We start from the raw sequence: 26142 nt of genomic DNA on the forward strand, positions 1-26142 counted from the left end.
GGGTCATTTGAATCATGCATGTTCAAACTGCTTGGCTTGTCTGATATCCAGAAAAGTTGTACACTATGCAAATATGAATTTCTTGAAATTATAAAACCTGGAGTGAAAACGGGTAGGCTAACCAATACCAATGCTCTAGTCTTGAGGGTATGTAGTTGGAATTGGATGGCTGTCATCTCCCTTTCATATTGGCTTTAACAGATCAAAGATGGAGTCAATTGATCTGATTGGCTCCTCTGACATGCCAAGTCCCATGTGATTTCCTTTTGATGCATCAAACAGGATGAGGGTATAATCTGTAACTGGCATTGATTCATTTTTCTTAGGCTGGACGTTTTTCCTCAGGCCTATAATTATACTTTTGTGTTCACAATACCAGCACCTGCTCGCAAATGGGGGACCCTGATGTAAACAAGACGAAAGTCTTTCTCTGTTCTGCATCCCCTTAACAATTGTATGTATTGAGCTGTACTGTACTGTACCCATTCTGCAATCTGTTAATAAAGTTTTCAATCAATCAATCAATTGTGTGGGAAATATTATGTTTGTGGCTGAATGTTTGCACCTCGAATAAATATAGCAGTAATAAAGCGTTATAGCTTGCCTGCTGCTACATAATAAGAAAAACGTTGGGCAAGAAGAAGCATTGCAATTTGCAGCCCATCTCGTTACGAAATGGCTCAAGTCACGGTCACGGCCCGCAGAATGGAGCGAGCATTTTAAACGGCTTCATTTTGACCCAACAGTCGGCTCCAGTAATAACGAGCGAGCTGCTGTCGAATAGGTGTGTGGTGTGATGTGTGAATTACGCACCATTAATATTACAAATAAAACATGTTATCTTCAAGCAGCACATCGCGTCCTTCTCGACCGACATGTAGCCATGTTAAGGGGGCGTCTTCACTCTGTTTCCCCTCCGCAGCATCAGTAGCATAGAGCCTGCCTCCTCCCTGACTGTACGGAGGGGCTGCCTGAAGGTTTTTTTTTTTCCGGGGGGGCAACGGGATACGGGATACGCAGTTTACGCACAAGGACAGCGAACAAGGACATTAAATAACACACATAGCCTTTTGGGGGGATTTTGAAAGGGGCTCACAGGCCTGTGTTCATTCGTGAGAAACGACGACAAAACAGGTACAAACTTGGGGGGGATTTATTTCATGCCCGCGCGTATCCGGATTCATGGGTTTGAGCTGCGCCTCCGAATGGAACGCTCTCCATGTCCGACGAGATTATTACAGTCAACGGACTGAGAACAAAATGGTGGTTGTGCCGTGACAGGAGAGGAAGGTAGTTAAAAGAGCAGCAGAGGCCGTGTGTCGGTGACCTCTCTATTGTATAATAACTAGTTAGGTATTATTATGGACAGGCGAGCGAGTCAATCGAGGCCCTATGATTAGAGAGGTGTCCTCCTGTCTCGATACGCGCACAGCCTATCCGGGGAATGCACGTAGCAGCAAATGCTATTTTCTGCTGCAGAACTGCGCGTCCATGTATGTGCACATCGGTCGGTGTAGTTCTACTTGTGTTTAGGAGACCGTTAGCCTGCTACTTTCCATTTGGCACGTCGCGCACGGTAGGTTTTTATGCATTTTTATAGTAAAAGCTGCTCGTGCGTGCCTGTAGCCTATGTCGATGGCGTGTTTTGCACTGTAGATACTGTATCTAGGTGGCACGATCGCATTCACTTGATCTTGGTGTAGTCATACATGTAAGCCTGCTACTTTTAGTTTTTGGCAGGTAGGTTTGCATGCATTTTTATACCACCGCCAAAATGCCTGTGGCCTATGTCGATGTTGTTTTGCACTGTACATACTGTAGCTAGGTAGGTGGCTCGATCATCAATATTATTCACTTGGTTTTCGTTGCACTTAACGTGTGTCAAGGGTGCATCGTGGTTAGGACGCATTTTGCACAATATTTTATCTTGGTATCTGTGCGACACAAATCTTAATTTGTGCATGCTTGCGAATGATAATATGCATTCCATTCCCAATTACTGTAGACCGCGATATTATCCATACAGCACTCGAGTTTGTTTACATATTACAAACCTCTGGGGAAGCAGCAACCTTTCACTAGTAGCTACAGGCCCACATCTTTACATAAGTTTCAATAGAAATGCATTGACTTCATTACCGTAGGCCTCAGGGCTGAGTTAATCCTACATACTAATACTAATATATCAAAATAATAATAAAAAAAATAATATCACAGCAACCCTTTCATTTTGACAATATGTCATTAACCGATAGACTAGCTACATAATTGGATTCTAAAATGTTAAGACATTAAATGTAAATCTACCTTTGCATAATTTATGATAATCTACCAGTGGCACCTCTGTTCAAGATAAGATCCTCATTTGTGTTTCTACCCAAGAGATCTTAGCTGCTTTGTTAACAGGTTTGAAGGTTGCATGAGGACAACATAGCACTTTGCAGTTCATGTATTTGAGCAGAGAATCTCAAGAATTGCAAATTTTTTATTTTAATTATGATTAATATTCATTAATAGTATATTAATATATTTTTAAAAATCAGCATTAGGATTGATACATTGTTTTATTGGATGCTAATATGGCTTTCCTCATCTAAATACGAATACTCATAGGACTTGGTCCACTAGGCTAATTGATTAGTCTAATTGATTTAATTGACGTTAATTATGTAAAATATGAGTTTATCTCATACATAGAAGGGCATCTTTAAATCTAGTGCTTACCAGAGATGGTGCTTATCATTTTAAGTTTATACCATATATGGTGCTTATCATTTTAAGTCTAGTGCTTACCAGAGATGGTGCTTATCATTTTAAGTCTATACCATAATGGTGCGCTTATCATTTTAAGTCTAGTGCTTACCAGAGATGGTGCTTATCATTTTAAGTCTAGTGCTTACCATATATGGTGGTTATCATTTTAAGTCTAGACTAGTGCTTACCAGAGATGGTGCTTATCATTTTAAATCTAGTGCTTACCAGAGATGGTATTTTTTCAGCATGGAAAAAAAAAAATTGGTAGACTAAGACCAAACCGATCCATTATGGACCAAGAGGGGTCAGTCCTAGAACAGGCTTTTACACCCAGGTTTCCTGTACTTTAATTATGTTACACTCCATTGTACCTCAGGCTCTCAGTGCACCTGTCAAACACACCTGCTGGATGTGTGTTGTTCTCAGAAAGCAGCAAGTAGCCCAACAATCCAAATCCACACGGGTCAACTTGTCAATGTGAAGAACAGTCACATTGTAACAAGAAAGCAGAAAATAGGATTATAGAATTTTTGTGGGAAAAATAACAGCTTTGAAAGAGTGTCTTATGTATTATGTGTATTTATACTCTCTTACTGCCCTGCTATTGTTTATTATGCAGATAATTCAACAAAACGACTCATGCATCCACTGAGCAGATATATACAATCCTCATGTCAAAACCCCATGATATGAAGTGTCTTTGAATACTGAATGAATGAAAAGCACTATACAAATATAATGTATATTATTATTATAATTTGTCCTACTGCCTGTCCCCTCTGTCCATAGCAAGCTAAGGCAGGATGTCAGCCCGCGGAGGCAAGAAGAAGACGACCAAGTTGTCTCGCTCGGCGAGGGCAGGTGTCATCTTCCCTGTGGGGAGGATGATGAGGTACCTCCGCACGGGGACGCACAAGTACCGCATCGGCATGGGGGCTCCAGTGTACATGGCAGCTGTTATAGAGTACCTGGCAGGTGGGTGTGGTGGAAATATGGTACACTGACCAATGCAAGTGCATTGACCATGTTTACACAGCGGCCATTTAGCTCATATGATGCTCAGGATGGGATTACTTGGATACTTGGGATGGGCACGGTTATTACACTATTCTAAATTAATTAGTAACCATGTGGTACAACAACATTAGTATATTCAAGAACAGAAATATTTTGTAATTATTTTCTCATTGGACTGGTTTTCTTAACACTTTCAGCGCCAGAGGGCGCTGTTTACTGTTACTGTTGAAAGGCCAGCACTTTAAAGTATACGAATACGTGGCAGTGTTTGCAGGGCTCAAACTATATTATACATCATAGCTATGGATATAATACTATTGCCCATTTGACATCGAGTATCGTAAAATTTGTGAAAAAGATTTTTTACATTCCAGTTTTATACCGTGGTGAATATGAGTATAGTTTTTTTTTTAAAGATTTATTTTTTTTGTGTTTTATCGCTTTATTTCTACTGGGCAGTCCAGTAGGGAGAGACAGAGGAGGAATGGGAGACAGAGTGGGGGGAAGACATTCGGCAAATAACGACGGGTTCGGGAGTCGAACCCGGGTCGGCCGTGTCGCGGCTGAGCGCGCTATGTGGTTCGCCACTGGGGCGCCCCATGAGTATAGTTTTAAAGTAATCCTGTCTAATCCCAGAAAACGATGCTATGCAGCAATACGTGCATTTCACTCAAAACCGTGCCGTTTCTCGCCTGTATCAACAATCAATCTGAAATCAACGCTATATTATCGGTATTATGTTTCATCATGAATGCATGAAAGGGGAGGGGGGGGGTCGTTTTTCTATGCTTTGATCGTCACCAACGGAATACGTTACACACCAGGCCATGTGAGCGGATCGGAGCGTGAGCGGCGCGGGGAGCGGAGCGGGCGGTTTTGACGTGAGCGAGGAGTGGGTTTTAAAATGGGTCGGCGCGACGTCCGGAGCGAGAGTTCTCCTCCGCTCCAATCCACTCCGGGACGCTCACACAGTGGTTTAACACTGATGTAATAATATACATGTAGTACAATGCCAAAGCAACAGATGGCGATGTACAAACATGAAGGCCATTTTCAACCAATGAGAATTGAGAAGGGTGAACCTGTGATATCTTGTTCAGGCTTCACTCCTCCTCCTTCACTCACTCCTGTTAGAAAAGTATCGACGCCATTGTTGTTGTCGTTAGCTTACATGCTAACGTTAATGGCAGCGACCATAGCATTGTGGCTTGGCTAACTATCATCGCTTAATAGAACTAGTGAATGGATAAACAACGTTATTTAACATTGCAGAATGGGTACAATTACAATGCTGCTCAATACAAACAATTGTTAAGGGGCCCAGGGGGTGTAGACTGTTGTAGTTTGAGCTAATTTACACCATGCTCCAAACAAAAATAAAAAAAAGCCGAGCGATCTGGCGCGGGGAGCGGGGAGCACTCGATTCAAGGTGAGCGGTGAGGGAGCGGAGAGCGACTTGGGGGCGGGGTCAACATGAGCGATTAGCGGAGCGGACCAAGCTTTAAAGAGCGAAGAGCGGATTTCTCGGCCGCGCCGATCCGCTCACGTGGCCTGTTACACACACACATTACACACATACGCTCGGATCGCAGTGAAGGGATTCTTGGATCAACGCAAGATTGATACCATATAGCCCATACCTTGACTAGGATGTACTCCAAAAAGAATATTCCAATTATCTGATCGCCATTCCAAGTATTGATGTCGATCGTGTTGCCAACATAATCCACCAAAGAACATGAACCGGGAGTGCTTGATTCTCCTCAATCCATGCGTTATAAACGCTTGTCCTGCCCGACAAGGAAAACCCCGCCCGGACACTTTAGATCGACGCACAGCTCAAGACAGAGAGTTTCAAAGGATGTGCAATACCTGCCGCCTTGGCGGCAGGCGGCGGTATTGGACATTTGCAATCTCAGACCCATTCCCAATGATAACATCAGGCTCCCTGGATGGATAATCAATGGAAATAGCGAATAAAAGAAATAACGACCAAAACCCGACTATACTCGGGTCTGGCGCTGAACGTTCGGCGAGTTAACCCGACTATCATCGGGTCTGGCATGGAAAGTGTTATCCTCTTAAGCCCTAGCCATATTTTCAGAAGATTTGCCTAAAGGTAGATACCCAAGTAAATGGAAGATTCGCCTAGAGCAGGGGTGGCCAACCAGTCAGAGACTAAGAGCCACAAAAATTACTGTGGTACCACAAAGAGCCACACCATACCAGTGTTTCTCAACCTTTTTTTCAGTCACGGCACCCTTCATGTGTTTATAGGTCTCACCCTCTGGCCTCTGAAGTTGCTAATGTCTTTTTTATTTGGGCCTCACAGGGTTAAAAGTACCCTGTGAGACCCACGGTTGCAAAATAACAAAATCACTTTTAACCATTAAAAAAAAAAGTCTGTAAATGTTTATTTACATTTTTTTAAGCACATGTATAGTCAATGGGTCCTGTTGTTCAGCCTCACAATGCTATTGGATAGTAAATGTGTTTATATGTCCCACCCTCTGGCCTCTGAAGTTGCTAATGTCTTTTTTATTTGGGCCTCACAGGCCTCTTAAGCCCGAGATATACAGTCAACGTGTATATTTTCAGCATTACGTTTGTTTACCAATGATTTTTAACTGTTATTAGTGAAATATAAGATTATAGAAATCTCAGGGCATTGAGTCGGAAACCGGCGCATATTGACAGGAGGAAGTGGAGCAGCCAAAAGTGAGTGTAGTCTTTTGAAGGATTTCGAAACATTCCCCCTCCCCAGCTCACGCCAGCCCCTGTCAATCATCTGACTTCTGGATTTACTTTTTTTTGGCGGGATTATCTCCCACAAACCTGAACGTTATTGCCATAAAACAGAACGCAGTTCGTTTCTCTAACTTTCTGTGGCCGTCTAGCAAAAAATTGAAGATTGAACTTTGCCATTGGAAAGGGGAGATTTGGCCCGATCCATAGATGTGGCCATAATAAGGTCATTTATAGGCCTGATATTCTATATTCTATAATCATATTTCAAATTGCATGTGTCTAGATGGCAGAATTCAGTACTATATCTACAAAACCTTCTGTTTAATCATCTTCCCTTTATTCATTTGCTTAGATTTTTCAGGTTTGGTAAATTTTAGCATGGTGTTATTGAACATGCAAATGGACCATTTAAAAAAGATCTGTAAATATTTATTCTACGTTCTTATGGAATGAGTGACATAAAAAGAAAAGAAAAATTATATATTTTTTTCTGAATTATTATTATTATTATTTATATGGATGGAAGAGCCAGCCTAGAGGTCCATTTGCATGTTATTGGTATCTAGGGACATCCATGGACCTCAGGGAATGTATTTACAGTGTCAGAAATATTGTGTCTGTTACTATGCTTGAGTAAATTGTAGGGCTGATGATCCCTATTAGTCGAATAGTCGACTAATCGGTCGAAAGGAGCCGTAGTCGACTGCCGTAGTCGACTTAGTCGGGAAAAAAAAAAAATAATAATAATAATCTTTTTTTTTATCATTCTTTCCAAAAGAAAAGAGGCCTAGAAGCGTGGCTAATGCTAATGGCACGCATACCAGAGGCTAACTGCCTAAGAAAACAGGCACAGAGGCACTGAAAGAGGATTTCACCCATCTAATGAACACACTAGACTAGACAAATATCAAGATGTATCCATCAGTGGACCAATTGCATGCTTTTGCAGAGGATAAGAAGCCTTCAGTCGACTCCTTCAGACATTAAGCACCCCCCACAGCCCAAATGGAATGATAAAAAATTAAATAAAATAAAAAATATATTAAGCGCTTTGAGATTCCTAATGTAAGGTGCTATATAAAATAAATTTATTATTATTATTATTATTATATATATATATATATATATATATATATATATATATATATATATATATATATATATATATATATATATATATATATATATATATATATATATATATATATATATATATATATATATATATATATATATATATATATTATACTTTTTATTATAGTTGACTAATAGTCGACTAACGGCACATTTTGGCCAATCATAGTCGACTATCCAAATCCTTAGTCGGGGACAGCCCTAGTAAATTGTAATGAACCAAAGTATATAAAAGTATACCAAAGAATATAAATTATTATAATATTTTCCCCACATCTTTGACAGTGAATAACACCATGCTAACATTGTCCAGACGTGAACAATTTAGCCACCGAGCTCATTCAGCACCTTCTTGAGATCAAGTATACAAAAAAATCGAAGCAAATGAATAAAGAACAGATGATTTTGTAGATACAGTACTGAATTTTGCCATCCGGACACATGCCATTTGAAATATGAATATAGAATATCAGGCCTATAAATGACCTTATTATGGCCAAGTCATACCTCATGGATCGGGCCAAATCTCCTCTTTCCAATGGCAGAGATTTGTACCACCAGGCGCCTGTTACAGGGCAGCAAAGACCGTGAATGAAATCTACTGTAAGTACAGTTACTTTTCTATAATAAAACATTTAAATTGCTAGGCCATTTTTCACCAGATTGAGAAAAAATATTTCCCTAGACGTTCACAGAAAGGTAAAGAAACAAACTATGTTGTATTTTATGGCAATAACGTTCAGGTTTGTCGACCCGTGAGATATAATCACAAAAATAACGTCAGAATTGTTCGCAAAGAATATTTTCAGCCGCTTTCACAGAGGCTGGCGTGAGCTGGGTAGTGTAGTTTTATGAAATTTCGATATCCATTGAAAGGCCTGGGTCTCCTCTGTTTTAGGACTACAACGCTTTCATGACACGTTATTTCAAATCATTGGTAAACAAACATAGTGCTGAAAATATACACTTTGACTGCTGTTTTGATAGGGTTAGGGTCTTTACTCTTGGCTACATTTGGGGAAAAAATGCACTATTAATTAATACGGACTGTATTGATCTATTTATGACGTGAAATAAATCTCAGCCCGATAAAGTCTATTTGTCTTTAGAATTCTACAGTTTTTAGATCTCTCTCTCTCTCTCTCTCTCTCTCTCTCTCTCTCTCTCTCTCTCTCTCTCTCTCTCTCTCTCTCTCTCTCTCTCTCTCTCTTCTCTCTCTCTCTCTCTCTCTCTCTCTCTCTCTCTCTCTCTCTCTCTCTCTCTCTCTCTCTCTCTCTCTCTCTCTCTCTCTCTCTCTCTCTCTCTCTAGCTGAGATTTTGGAGTTGGCAGGGAATGCAGCACGAGACAACAAGAAGGGACGAATAACCCCGAGGCACATCAAGCTGGCGGTGGCCAATGATGAGGAACTCAACCAGGTAACACAGCATTATGAATACAGCATACCATCTGTAATACACACTATCCATACTGGTACATGAGGAACTCAACCAGGTAACACAGCATTATGAATACTGCAATGCATACTATCTGTAATACACACTAATATCCATACTGGTACATGAGGAACTCAACCAGGTAACACAGCATTATGAATACTGCATACCATCTGTAATACACACTAATATCCATACTGGTACACGCCAGCGTTTCCGTTAGCCGGTAATTACCGGTATTTGACCGGCAAAATCTGGTGAAGTCCGACATATCTAATCTCTCCGGTCATAATGTCCGGTGAAAATAATTCCCTCTAAACACAATTATATTATTTGAATTGTATTAAAATAGGCTAAAATTAAATAGCCTATGCGATGAACGAAACAATCATTACATTTGTCGTTGCTTCACCAAGCAGCCGGTCAATGACATCCTGTGTCAGCGAGCTGGCAGCTGATATATTTACGTGAAGCATGGCTTGGCAGGGTGCAGTACTCCAATTCAGCCATTGGCAATTCAGCTGTTGGGTGGGGGCGCTGCTGACACCGCTGCTCTGCTCTGTCTGCTCCTGCTCCATGCTTCACGTAAATATATCAGCTGCCAGCTCGCTGACACAGTCGGCAGCAGCACGCAGTCTCGAGGGACTTATTTTATTTGGAATATATTAATGACTGTATATACGCAAAAGTAGTCTAGTTTTAAGTTAAAATATTATAAATGCCTTGATGATGTCATTCTTTATATAGGCCTATCAATTGTTTTTAAGCTCAATAAACTCTGACCGGAATTTATCCCATTTGTCCGGTAGATTGAAATCTACCGGACACTCAGACCTGCAAAAAAAAATTCTAACGGAAACCCTGGTACACGCACTATCTGGTAGTTCACCTGTCAGTGGCTTTAGTCACGCTGTCAGTGGCCAGCGATGAGGAACTCAACCCGGTAACACCGTACTATCCATACTACACACTTAGGGCTGTCCTAAGAAATTGTCAGTCATAGGACTCTGTCAGCAAATCCATTAGATGTTTCCAATCGACACATTTGTAAAATGGTGTTTCCTACATGTGGTCATGCAGGAGGGCGCCAATCTAGAGAGTCACACTGGTGTATTTAAATAAATGATGAGACTTTTATTTGTATTTGCTGAGAGGAATGAGCATTTGTATTGTGGAAAGTCGTTAAAGTATAAAGTACTAAAGATGGCCATAATGGTGCACATTGGCTGGAATTGACATATACAACAACACCTTGTCTACTGTACTGACATACCAAACACAATGGAGTCCATATTCACTTCCTCTGTCTTTTGATTAACTCCAATAAAGGGGTTATAGCATGTGGGTTAAGTGATCATTATATGATATTCTGTACCCGCAAAAAGCTAAAACTAAAGGCTGGCTGTCACAAAACAGTCACATCTAGAGACCTCAAAACCTACTCTAGCGAGGCCTTTAACCTTGAACTGGAGAGTCTGGACTGGTCAGATGAACTCAATGGTACACTGGTTGAAGAAACTTGGCTTGGCTTCAAAACCAAATTTTCATCAACTAAACAACATGGCCCCCCTAAGAACCACCAGGGTAAAAAATCGCGCTGAGCCATGGATGCACACTGAAATACTGACCGCTATGAAAGCCAGAGACAAAAAATGCTCTGAGTTTCGTAAAAGCCAGTCAAAGCTTACCAAAAGCACGAGCAGTGAACTCCAAGACCACGTGACTGAACTCAAACTAGAAAGAAACAGACTAAGAAATGACGTAAACTCCATGATCAAAACTGCTAAAAAAAAATTCATCAATGACAAAACCGAGGAAAACAAAAATAAACCACGTGAACTTTGGAAATTACTCAACAATCAACTAGGCTGCAGTAAAAAACTTAAAACCAGGTTCTCAAACATAAACATAAAGACAGACAACACGCTCATCACAGACAAGCTGGATGTAGCCAATTACTTAAACACTTTCTTCACAAACATAGCCACAACACTGGTAAACAAACTACCCTCCCACTCAGGGCAGTATGGGGTAGAACACATAGTAGCATACTACAAGAACCTAGGCGTCCACAAAGACGACTTCAAACTGGAAATGGTAACTACAGATGAGGTACTCAAAAAACTGAGCGCCCTCCAACCAAACAAGGCCACTGGCCATGACAACATCCCCTCCAAATTCCTCAGAGACTCAGCAGCAGCCATCACCCCAGTCATCACACACATAATAAACCTCTCCATAAAACAGGGACACGTCCCCAAGGACTTCAAAATTGCGAGAGTAACACCCCTGCACAAAAAGGGCTGCAAATTAGACCCGGGTAACTACCGCCCTGTTTCTATCCTTACATCCATCTCGAAAGTCATGGAAAAAATAGTATACGAACAGATCGAAAAGTACCTCGCGGAAAAAAATCTAATCTACGAATTCCAATCTGGCTTCAGAACATCCCACTCCACGGACACATGCCTTCTCTACTTGAACGACCACATCAAACAAGAGGTGGACGCGGGCAAATACTGCGGCATGGTCATGCTGGACCTACAAAAGGCCTTCGACACTGTCAATCACACCATTCTGATTGACAAGCTAAAAGCAATTGGTTTTGATAGTTTATCAGTGAGCTGGATACAATCCTACCTGGAGGGGAGGGAACAGATGGTGGAAGTAAACGGTACCCTATCCCCCCCCCTCACAGTGAGCTGTGGTGTTCCACAAGGAAGCATACTAGGACCGCTACTATTCCTAATTTATGCAAATGACATGTCGTCAGCTTGTGACTGCAACTTGTTCCTGTTTGCGGACGACTCAGCCCTGCTGGTCTCTGACAAGAACAAGTTACAGGTTGAAAAAGCCCTCAGCTCGGAACTAGGCAAAATCTGCATATGGCTCGCCGACAACAAACTATCATTACACATGGGCAAAACAGAGTCCATTCTCTTCGGTTCAAATAACAAACTCAGCAAGACCGACGGCTTCTCGGTTGCAGTGGGTGACAATATTATCACAAGGAAAGATGAAATTACCTACCTGGGTTCCATCCTAGAGGCTAATCTTTCCTGTGACAAAATGGCATCCAATGTAATAAAAAAAGTCAACCAACGAACGCGATTCTTGTACCGGATCTCCTCTCTGGTAAACAAGAATACCCTGAAGACTCTAGCAGGAGCACTCATTCAAGGGTACTACGACTATGCTTGCACCTCATGGTACCAAAGCACCTCAAAGGCACTAAAAAACAAATTACAAACATCTCAAAACAAGCTAGTCAGACTACTGCTTGACCTAACTCCTAGAACCCACCTCACCCCTGCCCACTTTGACAACCTAGGATGGCTTAGAGTAGACGACAGAGTACAGCAACTTGCAATGGGCCTGGTCTACAAGATACACTACGCGACCAAGGTACCCATGTACATGTCAAAATACTTCCCAAAGGTCAGTGAATACCACGATCACAACACCAGAGGGAGCTCCACAAATCATGTAAAACCCAGATTCGGCTCAAACAAGGGACTAAACACGTTTCGCAATTATGCCACATCAATGTGGAACGCCCTACCTAAAGCTGTAAAGGAATGTGAATCACTACCCACTTTCAAAAACACTCTCAAAAAACACCTACGTGAGACTGCAATTCGAAACTGGCCCCTACAAATGTCCTAACCTAGTTGTACAGTAAATGACCAAGTAAGGCTTTGTCAGTATTCCAATGTACAGTGTAAAATGTGTGTGTGTCCCCTACCCAACCCCACCCCCCCCCCCCCACCTCCAATGTACAGCCCTCACCCAACCCACCCAACCCCACCCCACCCACCCAACCTCCTCCAATGTACAGTTTCTACGCCAAATGTATATACACTCTTTTTCTGGACACTTTTGTATCACAAACAGTACTGTATTTGCAAATCTGATATGTCATAAATGTATAGATGTAGCAGTACTGTCTATCTGTATGTCATGTATGTCATATATGTTATGATGAATTGAAAATGGGGGACCCTGATGTAAACAAGACGAAAGTCTTTCTCTGGTCTGCATCCCCTTAACAATTGTATGTATTGAGCTGTACTGTACTGTACCCATTCTGCAATCTGTTAATAAACTTTTCAATCAATCAATCAATTGGATTATGATGTCCGGCTGATCAGGTCCAAGCTCTGTTTTTCTCTCAAAGGGTGTTATTTTTTCACCCCGAATTTCCTTCCTCCATTTTGCTAAATGACTCTCCGCGACTCCGTCTGTTGCACAAGACCTCCTCTGCGCCAGGCAGCACACACGTAACCTCTTTGTTTACAGTTGTACGGATCCAGAAGTACCTGGAAGCACCCGGCCACTCACTCTCTTGCAGTGTGTTATCAGCAAAGAGACTCCCCATCTCTGTTATCAGCTGGCTCCTATCTCTTGTATTGAATAGGAGCGAACTGCATAAACGGTGTGTATGAATGGGAAAGATTCTTGTGCCCAAATAGCAATCAGCTAAAACATTATCAAAATGACAACGTAAAACATTTATCAAAATGTATATTGGAGGGGCGGCTAAGTGGCGCAGTGGGCAAGGCGCTCACCACTAGTGCAGGAGATGCTGGGTTCGAGCCCAGCTCTCTGCATTGCTACCAGCTTGGCTGGTCGTTCATACTAACACAATTGGCAGTGTTAGGGGTGGGAAAGCTGGTGGGTGGGTCCTGGTCGTTGTAAACAGCGACTCCTACAGTTCGGTGGGGGCGCCTGCTCAGCGAGGAAAGGATCTAAGGGGGGTAGTGTGATCCTTCCACATGTTACACCCTCTCAGTGAGAGTCCGCGCTGCCAGGTGAAAAGAAGCGGTTGATTGGCTACACATGTGTCGGAGGAAGCATGTGATAGTCTCCACTCTCCCAGACGACCGTAGGGGGTAGGTGCGCAGCGACCAGGAAGGGGATTGGGAATTGGCATAACGACTAACATTGGGATGGGAGAAAAACGGAGGAAAAAGGAGGGGGGAAAAGATTAAAAAAAAATAAAAAAAATATATTGCAGATTATATATTTTACTCACTAACTATGTAATATTTACCATAAAAAAAAATATACAGTATATATCTCAAACTCAAAGTATGTGATACCTATTTGTGTGGGGAGTAGTGGGGCGTCGCCATATCGCCCTCTGTTGGCCAGCCACTACTGCTTAGTCCACTAAGACAATAATGACCAAACAGTTGAGTAATCATGGACTCAAGGTGACAGCACTACTACACACCATTAATCCACGAGTGGGTGGTTTCAGTACATTTTACTTCCAGACCTCAGATCATGTGACACATGCAGAGTTGCATATTCATTATACGTGTTTAGTGAGACTTGTTTCTATAATAGCTCCTTAACCGTTAAAACATTGGCAGATGCTGAACGGCTGGCCAGAAACACTGTGATAAGTGCACACCAAATGGTTTTAGAGGTTCAGTACCATCTAATTCGCCATGGAAATGCTTTTCTTTACAGTCGGTCAGTATTTTGCCCGATACATAAGGCCCCAAATTTGCAGCATTATCCACCCACACTCTTCTGATATTTCAATGCAGATATTGCTATTTCCTACAGAGGTATAATGAATATGTATATCTCGGGTGTAAACTAGTGAAGGTGTCCGTTGACAGCGGATGGTGTGTGTCTTAGCAGCTAGTGTTTCAGCAGCCATGTGAAGTGCTACTGCTCTGTGGTTAGTTACTGGTTAACCTTAACTTGGAACAGCCATGGCTGAGTGGAGAGACATCTCCTAATCCACACGACACCCAGAACATTGTCTTATCTGCGGAGAGCTGATCCACACTTCCAAAAAATTGTTTCTCAAACTGTTGCTGTGTGTTGAAGGCAGCATGCATGTACATAGGTTAGGATACAGAGGAGGTTAGGTGATTAGCATCTTTCCAGCATAACATTCTTTGCCCCAAACGGCTACCAAATAAAGTCCACTAGGTGGCTGCTGCTTATGATACCATGGGTTTATATAGACGTAGGTAAAGCTGGCGTCTCATACCATGCACCCTGGGCATGGAAGGCTTTACAAGGGCTTGATAAATGAGACATTCCTGTAGGTTTCTTTACAGGACGTAAAGCACAGGAATAAAAAGTAAACCTCGTTAAACAAACATTTAAGCCTGACAGGCCCGAGATAAATTTCACGCCATAAATAGATCAATACAGTCTGTATTAACTAGGGCTGTCTTAAATACTTCGAAGCTTCGTTCGATGGTCATGGGATTCGAATATGAAAATAAAATTCTATTATTAAAAAAAAATATATATATATATATATATATATATATATATATATATATATATATATATATATATATATATATATGAATTTACTTTTTTTGTAAAATCAACTCTGCCTCTCTTTGTTAATTACAACAAGCAATGCTGCTTGTTATTTAAGATGAGGTCGGACTCGGCACTGACAGATTTGTGTTCATTGTGCTGCTTTTATAAAGCCTCAAATGACGGCTTACAATATTTCATGAAAGCAAAGTGTTTAGTTTGTCTAATATTTAAAAAGGTTTAAACTTTACAGCACTGACAAAGTTGAACAAAGTGCTGTACAAGTCCCACAACATAAAAAAAAATGTTAATATTTTTTATTATAATTTTTATTATTATTATTATAATCTTTCGACGCTTTGAATTAAAATCGAATCTCGACCCCGAAGCTTCGAATTCCAAAAAAATAAATCGAAGGTCAGCCCTAGTATTAACTCATTCACGGCCAGTGGTGTAAGCCATCCTTGTACTCAATGGGCCACCGCTTTAAAGGAAAACGCCAACATTTTGGGAAATTAGCTTATTTGCCATCTTCCCTGGAGTTAGACAAGAAGATACATACCCTTTTCTTCTCTGTGCGTGCAGTAGGCTTAGGGAACGCCTGCACCGTTAGCGTAGCTTAGCTTCATCACTGGAAGTGGGGCAGTCCTTTACCCTGAAGTTCCCTACAGTCCCCTACAGTCACGAAATACACTCCAAATACAACTCTAAAACATTCCTGTAAACAGGGTGTGACCTGTGTATTTACCACATGGAGAAATAAAAAATAATTGAATTAGACAATTACGTTTTTTAAGCAAATATACTAGACATTTTTTTTTTGCCGAACCACTCCTCTCTGGGCTCAGTCAGTGATTTGACGCAACGCAGTGATACTTTCTAACGTGACGCCATGCAGTGTTTGTTTACATTCTCATTTCATTCAAAGGATCAGAACCGATTGAAGTTTATGGATACCATGCCTTCAAATCCTCTTACCTTGACGATTAAAAGCCTCCACAATTTAGAAAACAGTATTCCCATGGCTGGTGTTGATATGCTGCTAGCTAACGGAAACCAACAAACACAGAACGGGACACTAAAGCAGATAACGAGGCATCATTTTTACTTCCAGTCGGGGGGTTTCAAAATAAAAGAGCAACGTCTAAAGCACCGGAAATACGTTTATTTTGTACATTATCTAACGTTAACACAAACCTAAACTAACTTTAGGTTAGTTGTAACGTTAGTTTAGGTTCGTGTTAACGTTAGATAATGTACAAAATAAACGTATTTCCGGTGCTTTAGACGTCGCTCTTTTATTTTGAAACCCCCCGGCCGGAAGTAAAAATTATGCCTGCATGGCGTCACGTTAGAAAGTATCACTGCGTTGCGTGAAATCACTGACTGAGCGCAGAGAGGAGTGGTTTGGCAAAAAATAGTTCCGAGTATATTTGCTTAGAAAACGTAATTGTCGAATTGAATTACTTTTTATTTCTCCACGTGGTAAATACACAGGTCACAACATGTTTACAGGAACGTTTTGGAGTTGTATTTGGAGTGTATTTCGTGACTGTAGGGGACTGTAGGGAACTTCAGGGTAAAGGACTGCCCCACTTCCAGTGATGAAGCTAAGCTAACGGTGCGGGCGTTCCCTAAGCCTACTGCACGCACAGAGAAGAAAAGGGTATGTATCTTCTTGTCTAACTCCAGGGAAGATGGCAAATAAACTAATTTCCCAAAATTTTGGCGTTTTCCTTTAAGAGGTTAATGGTCTGTTGAACAAATAAATTGGTTAAAAAAATAAACAATAATCATTTAATATCATACTATCATACATATTAGTAATAAGTTAACTAATAGCTCGGAACCATATGGTTTGTAAAAATCTATCCAAAAGTCAAAGATTGCTTTGTGCACAATTATGTTCAGGTACATTATTATTATCCATGGTGGATTCAATGGTACCCAGAGGAGGAAAGACTTGGTTTGTTGTGTGATTAAGTGAAAACGAGAATTTTAGATTTTTTTACCCTTTTATGATGAATTGAGAAATGCACTCTAAAGTCAAATGGGATGCATCTCTGCAAATGCCTTTTGGATGGATGGTTTAAAATTATTCTTATTTATTTATAATCTAGTAATCATTTCAGTTTATTTATTGTAGGTTGTACACCATTGCAGCTTTATATGTAGTGTCTTTTAACCCATGTGGGTACCTTGGTACATGACACTGAAATAACAAGAAATCAATCAACAATTAACTCTTTCAGGTGTACGTTTATCAATCTCAGAATGATAAAGCTCTATAACTTTCAATGGCCAGTAGCCACTGTGACATCATTACAATGTTCATTTTTTTAATTCTGAATCTCAGAATTGAACACCGGAAAAGGCATTTTCATAATCAGGTGCTGGTCTCTGGGAAAGCCTGCCTCAACTTCAGAATTCCCTTATTAGGCTTAACTGGTGTCCTAGAAGTCTATTGTGAATATTGCCACACATTCTGTATAGCTACTACTATCTGGCTACATGGTGAATAATTTAACCCTTCAATTGAAGAACCATAGCATGTTCATTTTGAATTATCTTCATCATCTAACCCCGTTTGCAGGTTTGAAGTCAATCCAAATAATCTTGAGTTTGAATAATGATACATCACCCAAATGTTCTCAACCTCTACTACCTTTTATATAAATCTAAACAACTCTCTTAACTTACCATCTTTAGATAATTGTTCACCTGAAGACGTAAAATGGACTTGTATGGTTCTGCGTCTCAAGGATTCAGCTCAGTATCTCAGTATGTTCTGCGTCTTCTCTCTCAGCTTCTGCGAGGGGTGACCATATCCAATGGCGGTGTCCTGCCTCGTATTCACCCAGAGCTCCTGTCCAAGAAGAGGGGTGGACGGGTGAAGGTGGACACCCAGGTGACCGTCCCTGAGAAGAGAGAGGGGCGCTCCAAGATGAAGAAACCCTCCGTCAAAAAGGGCAAAGGCAAACCAGGCCGCAAGCCGAGGGTCAGTGGACTTAGGCATACAATAATTAGCTCCAGAAAAATCACATATATATATATATATATATATATATATATATATATATATATATATATATATATATATATATATATATATATATATATATATATTGTGTGTATGTATGTATATATATTTTTCTTTTTGTATAACATATAACATATTTTATATATATAGTATAAAAATAAAGTACAGTATATAAACTGACGGTATGTATCATGGAAATGTGTTATCTGGATTACTGTAAATATTGTATATAAGTGGTAATCAAATTTCCCATTTTTCTTGATAGACAAGTTGTAGTCAAATTAATATATTTTCTTGATTTTGCCAAAGAACACGGAAAATGACAAAGAGGCCGTGCCCAGCTCTACAGTGGAGGACGGCCCTGGGGACGGGTTCACCATCCTGTCGGCTAAAAGCCTGTTCCTCGGACAAAAGGTAACACGTCTGTCACCGGGATAAGCTGTCTGTGTTATAGGCTAAGGGAATACTTGGGGCAGCCATTTTGTTAAAAGTACCCTATCTGTTCTCAGCTGTCACTAACCGAGAGTGAGATCAGCAAAATTGGAACCATCAAGGTGGAGGGGATCATTAATCCTACAAATGCAGAGATGGACCTGAAGGAAGGAGTCGGTGAGTAGGAGTTATTACTTCTCAACTTGTTAAAGGGGCTATGTACTGCTATTCCTAGCACTATTTGGGCAACTTTACACAATTCCTGTTAGTCTATTGAAGACATTTGTAAGGTTTTTTTCAAAAAAATGCATTGTTTTATATTTCTAATCAAGTACTCAAAACCATCATTTTTCAGCCTCAAGAAATCAGGCTGTTATGGCCTGGCTCCGCCCATAAGCACTTTGAGTGACAGTCAGTCCACAGTCTGCACTGGTAGAGGGAGGGAGGGAGGGGGGGGAAGAGAGAGAGAGAGAGAGAGAGAGAGAGAAAAAAGAGGCCGTTATTGACAAGGCCCCCTCTCTCTTCCTTTCTCTCCCTCTCGGTGATGAGTCCGCGCGCGGCAGAGAGAGAGAGAGAGAGGGAGGGGGTGGGAGAGAGAGAGAGAGAGAGAGAAAAAAAAAAGAGGCCGTTATTGACAAGGCCCCCTCTCTCCCTCTCTTCCTTTCTCTCCCTCTCGTTGATGAGAGAGAGAGAGAGAGAGGGAGGGGGTGGGGGTGTGTGGCGCGAGGCCGGCAGGTAACCCCCTGAGGTAACCCCCTGAGGGGGCACTTACCCCCCCCAAGTGCCCCCTCTCTCTCTCTCTCTCTCTCTCTCTCTTCCTTTCTCTCCCTCCAGAGCGCACGGGCCCCACTCCGCCTCGCAGCTGAGGAAGTGGCTTCCTCCACTCGCTGTCTAGTCTAGGTAGAATGGGGGCGGGCATTAGCTTCCACCACAGAGCCAATCGCATCACCCAGCGGCCGTATGACGTATATCGGCCGTTCAAATCAAAATGGCCTGATTTACTGGAGGAGGAAAGGGGCTGAGCTGAAACAGAGCAATCCGCCAATATGGTATTTAGACACTAAAACACATTGATACGAACTCCTATTACTATAATACAATGCTAGAGACTGAAAAAATTACATTTATAGTACATAGCCCCTTTAAGAAGAGCACATGCATCCAAGCTTGGTGCGAGACACTTAAAATTGTGTCTGCACACTATACTCCAATGAAAATGTATGGGGAAGGTTACCACTATGCATGTACGCTTGAAGAAGAGAGACAGAGTAATTATACGCATATCAAGCAAGGGCATCAGAAAACAGCATCAATGAAAAAAGGTAAAGCCACATAAGTTTAATAATGACATGAATTGTGATTATTAGACTTTAGTGGCTTGTAGTAAATGTGCAGGTTTAACCTTTTTTCATTCACGTAGGGGTAACTTTACCAATAAATGGTCATGGGCGCATTGCCTACTGTGCAAACTTTGGATTTCAAATGACTGATTTCAAATGAAAAATAGACTTCTCACTACCTATCAATGTGGTAAGGTCATGCTTACCTGTTGCTACTGGTTGTGTAGGCAACGCCCTGGAGAAAGCAGGCGGTCGGGAGTTCCTGGATGCTGTCAAGGAGCTGCGGAAAGCACAAGGACCTCTGGAGGTGGCGTCAGGTAAGGACAAACTCTGTTGGGATGGGGCTGATAAGCTTCAGTGAAATGCTCTGGACTTGAATTTGCCCTTAACACTTTGGGTGCCAGCAGGGGCCGCACGATTTAGCGCTCTATTCAATGAGAGAACGAGCACATTTGCGAACGCATAAACTATATCTTAAATTATGGCTATGTGTCTAATACGCCTGTCGCTTATCAATGACTTGCTTGCAGTCAACATTGTCGAAACGGATAGTTTTTTCATCGGTACATTTCCGTTTTATACCATTTTGAAAAACGCTCATTTTTGGAAATGTCCAGAAAAAAGTGATTCTGCAGGAATCGCCCTTTACTGGAATACACAAAACACTTTGTCATTTTTCTGCCTATTTATGAATCGTTTTCAAATAAACGCTAGATTATCGATAGTATATGTGTACTTATGCACACTAGAGAAGCGGGCTGAAAAATCGATTATCTTATTTCCTGATCAGCACACACACACACACACATACACACATAGGGGACACGTTGATATATCTGTGAAAAAAGCTCTGATTACCCCAAGACTGGTAAAATAGATTCCTTACCTGAGATCAGATGTTCTCCAAAAAGATTATTCAAATTCCTGATCGCCATTCCAAATATCGATCGCGTTTATTGATCCACCGCTGGGTGCTTGAAACACATTCCACGCTGTTCTGAAGGACCACAAAGACTGCAATCGGCTCAGATTACATGCCTGACAAGTAAAATGTGGATTCCGGATTTTCTTTTCCCCATGCGTTTTCATTCAGTCCAATCCAAAGGGTGCATTACCATCCGGGAGACGATAGGGGGCGGTATTTTCCCTGTTCGAGCTCAGAGAGAGTCCGAGTGGTAACGTGAGGCTAGATTGATGAAAAATGAATGGGAATCGCTAATAAAAAAATTACGATTAATAACGAGATTTCTCGTCGTTGGCACTGAACGGTTGGCATGAAATAACGAGAATTCTCGTCGTTGGCACTCAAAGTGTTAAAGGAACACGCCAACATTTTGGGAAATTAGCTTACCGTCTTCTCCAGAGAGAGACAACTAAATAGATACCTCTCTGTGCATTCAGTAGAAAGCTATCTGGCTGCATGTTAACCTAGCTTAGCACAATGAATGGAAGCGGACATGGCCGGTTAGCCTTCGGGAGAGGTGTTAGTTGGACAATGCCTAGGCTAACCGGCCATGTCCGCTTCCATTCATTGTGCTAAAAGGGAACGAAAGCGATGGTGAAAGGGAATGAAAGCAACGACAAAAGGGAACGAAATCGATGGTGAAAGGGAACAAAAGTGAGGGAATGCACAGAGAAGAAATTTCCCATAATGTGCATTTCCCATAATGTTAGCGTGTTCCTTTAACTCAATGGGTGCCAGCCATTAGACGGGGCCCGCTGTAGTCAGGGCAGCTTTCCATTACAAACTTTCACTGTGCGTCACGTTCTTTGTAGAGCTAAATCTATATTTTATATTATAGCTATGGATCCAATATCATTGTCAATTGACAGTAAGAACCTTCCGTTCAAGATGCAAAAAAGAAAAAAAATGTCCATCCATACGTTCCCGTTTTATACCGTGGTGAATATGAGTGTTATATCGGAATTATCTGGGATAATTCCTGTGAGGCTATTTATAAGGCGCAACGCTAATAACGTTAAATCCATTGGCGTTTCGTCCCTACACACGATACAGTTAAAAATCCAAATGCATATGATCGGTATTATGTTCCATCATGAATGCATGAAAGGGGGGGGGGGGTCGTTTCTGATTAATTGATTCCCAATAACGGCATTCGTTATTACCACAACATACGCTGACTCTGGGGATTGGCTATGAAATCCTTGCACGATCAAGCTGAAATTGACGTCAAATTGCTCTTACCTTTGGCCGGTGCGATTCCAAAAAGAATATTCCAATTATTTGATTGCCATCTGGTAGATCATATGTCCATTTGGCCCAAGCCATAACCCTCCACAGCATAATGAATTGGGCGTCCCAAAAACTATTCAATGCGATCGGGTGAAGCCCTCGCTTCAGGCTAACAGAAAAGTCCATCCGAAGCCCTTTCAGTGTGACACCCGGTCTGCAACAGGGGTTACTGCATTCTCGAGACAGCGCCACTACCAGGATATGGCCGGTACTGCACCTTCGGAGTCCCAATATGCCTTTTCCAGGCAACATACAGCTCCGTGACATTGAATAGGATATTAACACTTTGGACGCCAGCAACGAGTATACTCGTTATTGCCCGCCATGCGTTGTGTGCCAACAACGAGGGAACTCGTTTTTGGGATCAATATTTCATTTTTTCGCCATGGCATTCATAATTCATTCAGCCTCCCTCCGGGACGCAGCTGGACCCTGTTCTGATATTGCAACGCCTCAATACCGCCACCTGGTGGATTTCGGGCGAGTTACACTCCGGTCGCCATCTTGGAAAGTTCACTTACATCAATTTGTATTGTGAAATCTTTAAAACTGCACAATGTCAAAAACAGTGAAGAAGAAAAAGAACAGTTGAATCTTCTCTCATGACGGTCATGACATTTTCGGTGGCAGCCTTCCCCACAACAAGACAACAAACCACCCAGAACCAGAAATCTGCCTGTCAACACACACGTCAACCAGAGTAATCCTCTGCAGATGGTGGCTTATCCTCGTAGCAACCGCCTAACTCCCTGACCACTTCACATTCTCTATGCAGATTGGTTTTTGTGTCGAATTTCTCACCAGAGTGCGTTTTGAGGGATGATGATGATGATGATCAGGCAATGAAAGTTGCTGATATGTGTGAAGGTAAAGATCAAACGTAATAAAAAAAGAAAAGTGACGATAAAGTTGTTTAATTGACGGGAGAAAAGTTGCTAAAGTCTATGTATTGTGATGGGACCGGAAGAAGTCTACACATGGTAGAAGTAACCGGATATGCCGCCCGCACGTTTGTGCAAGTGGAGAATGGAGCCGAGCTGGAACAACCTCCTCCTCTCAAGGATAAAACGCTTTGGATAAAATGCACCATTTACCATTTAATCTAAAGTGGGCTAGTGTGGAGGTTGCTAACAGGATGTCTGTTAGCCCGAGGACAGTGCTGTATCCGTTCTCCCTTTCCTGTGTCTTCAGTGCTATCCGATTGGCTGGGTGGACGAATTGCTCATCAACTGGCGTAGTCATTATATGCATCAGCCATCTTTGGAGGTTATCCTATGCTGTTGGTTTGGCTTGTGTTTGTGTTTGTGTCGCCAAAGCAAACATCCCTAAATATTCAACAGAAAACGTCATAGTTTGCATCCAAACACTCTATAGGGAAAACAAACTCCTCATATTGTACTCTATCCATTAGTATCTTGTGAACAGGATTTTGTTGAAGCTCCTCTGTTTACTTCCAATTAAAATTCTTGTTCTCTTTGAATGAACAAGGGGCGACAGTAGCTCAGGAGGTAGAACGGTTGGCTGGTAGTCGGAAGCTTCCCGGTTTGATTCCCGCTCCTCCCGGCAGCCTGTCCAAAGCAACAAGGCACTTAACCCCTAATTGCTCCCGATGAGCAGGTTGGCACATTGTATGGTTGCCTCCGCCGTCGTTGTGTGAATACGTGAATGTGAGGAACACATTGTAAAGCGCTTTGGATAAAAGCGCTATATAAATGCAGTCCATTTACCATGAATGGGCCCTCTCCTGTCCCTTGTCAGATGCCCTCTTGAAATATTGAAAAAAGATTCTGAATTAAACTATTTCTATGTAGAATAGAATTCTCCCGACATGCCTACCTTCTATATAACATAGGGAATCATTAATGACTTTAACATCTTCGCCTTACATAATGCTACTAACTTTCCTTTATCAAACCACTTGATATAGATCCCTTAGCACCACATAGGCTATTTGACTCTTACACATTACGTTGTTGTTGTTGTTGTTGTTAACACTTTAAGTGCCGAAAACGTGTTTAGGCGTCTTTCCTAGCCATGCTCAAGTTGCCGAGGACGCCGCAACTCGTCTTTAATATCAATATTTCAAAAATCTGTGATCGAAATCATATTTTTCCTCCGCAGCCCTGAGACACAGTGCTGGTCTCCTCTCAACCCTCTAGCGGTTCAAGGGCGCCATCTGGTGGCCGATCGGCAGATCGCCCAACAGGAAGTCACCCTTTGAACCGGTAGTACTCATCCAAATGTGGTCCGGCCACTCTCTATAGCTCCCGCGACTCCATCTTGAAACACTGGATAATAGATCGCTCGCCCTAACTCAATAAACAACGTTATTTGGACGTATATACTATTATACAACCTGGAAAAGGATCGGATATTTCTACATCCCATAATAGGAATATTTCAGTTCCACGCTCATCGTCCAGCGGCGCGAGGAAGCCACGGTAAGATTCAGCGTTATTCTCTAACGTCTTCTTTACTAACTGCTATGATGAGCATATGACCCACATTAGATGAATGGTATAACGTTTCCCACGGAATTATAAATGCCCCCTCGCCCATCCGGTCAACATCAGATGACGTGTAGTAACTTCTAGAAGTACCTCCAGTTGAAATTTATTATCTGGCACAGATCGCTATCAAACTGTATTTCATCATCAATATAATGCATTTGGAGCTATACATCACGTTCTGGAGAAAGCTGCAGAAAAAGATAAAAACATACTTATACTTTAGACCATATTTTAGTATGAATATGTGAATGAAAAAGTTTAACGTTCATACACCCTGAACAATACATATAGGACATTAAATGGGCCCTAATAATGGCAATCTAGCAATAGAATTAAAAAAGTTATAGCCGTGCAAAGAAGGGGAACTTCTCCATAGACAAATAGAGCTGGCAAGGGATGGTATATCATGAATTTAACCTTCGGCAGTTAAAGTGTTAATCATCATTAGGCTATTCACTTTCTGATCTTTACCTGCTTCACACATATCAGCAACTTTCATTGCCTGATCATCATCATCATCATCCCTCAAAACGCGCTAATCTGTTCACCATTCGTTTTTATCGTTAGTATTGTCAATGTGTTGACGTTTTACAAAAGGAAATGTGTGTGGACTGCGGAGTTGTGGACAGGCTTCAAACAGAGAAATAATGAAACTTTTGTATTATTATATTATAGAATGCAACAATCTATAGAATGCAACAATCTATTTAATAAGCAAAAATATAATTTTTAAACGTAATAAAAAAAGAAAAGTGACGATAAAGTTGTTTAATTGACGGGAGAAAAGTTGCTAAAGTCTATGTATTGTGATGGGACCGGAAGAAGTCTACACATGGTAGAAGTAACCGGATATGCCGCCCGCACGTTTGTGCAAGTGGAGAATAGAGACAGAGTGCAACAAGTACACAGAACATGTCTGTCTGTAGCTAGTTAGTTAACACTTTGATTGCCAGTAGGGATGTCCCGATCCGATCACGTGATCGGGATCGGGGCCGATCACGTGATTTTCCGAAGATCGGGATCGGCCAAAAAAAAATCTGTTTAATTTTTTTTACTTTTTTTTTTATTCAACAAACATGACCATGTTCACGTCTTAAACTCATACTGAGGCCTTCGTTTTGGTTTTAAATTGCATATCATCATTCATTTATTTATTGTCACACAGAGCAGAAGAATTTTGCC

The 26142-nt window shown here is 41.5% G+C and overlaps 1 protein-coding gene across 2 annotated transcripts in view; it reads left to right on the forward strand.

The window, feature by feature from the left end:
• The first annotated feature begins 974 nt into the window (after positions 1 to 974).
• macroh2a2 (macroH2A.2 histone) overlaps positions 975 to 26142 on the forward strand; it is a 37009-nt gene continuing 11841 nt past the window's right edge. The window contains exons 1-7 of one of the 2 annotated variants that reach the window (XM_084321294.1): positions 975 to 1134; positions 3544 to 3729; positions 8963 to 9069; positions 18191 to 18382; positions 18734 to 18838; positions 18934 to 19033; positions 20424 to 20513. In XM_084321294.1, the coding sequence (XP_084177420.1) occupies positions 3558 to 3729; positions 8963 to 9069; positions 18191 to 18382; positions 18734 to 18838; positions 18934 to 19033; positions 20424 to 20513 (766 nt within the window). In that variant the 5' untranslated portion in view covers positions 975 to 1134; positions 3544 to 3557. Of the gene's footprint in view, positions 1135 to 1277; positions 1577 to 3543; positions 3730 to 8962; positions 9070 to 18190; positions 18383 to 18733; positions 18839 to 18933; positions 19034 to 20423; positions 20514 to 26142 lie in introns of those variants that run through there. The other variant, XM_084321295.1, reaches the window with a different exon arrangement.

This window comes from Notolepis coatsorum (genome assembly GCF_963971535.1).
Source record: "Notolepis coatsorum genome assembly, chromosome: 9".
Taxonomy (NCBI): Eukaryota; Metazoa; Chordata; class Actinopteri; order Aulopiformes; family Paralepididae; genus Notolepis; species Notolepis coatsorum.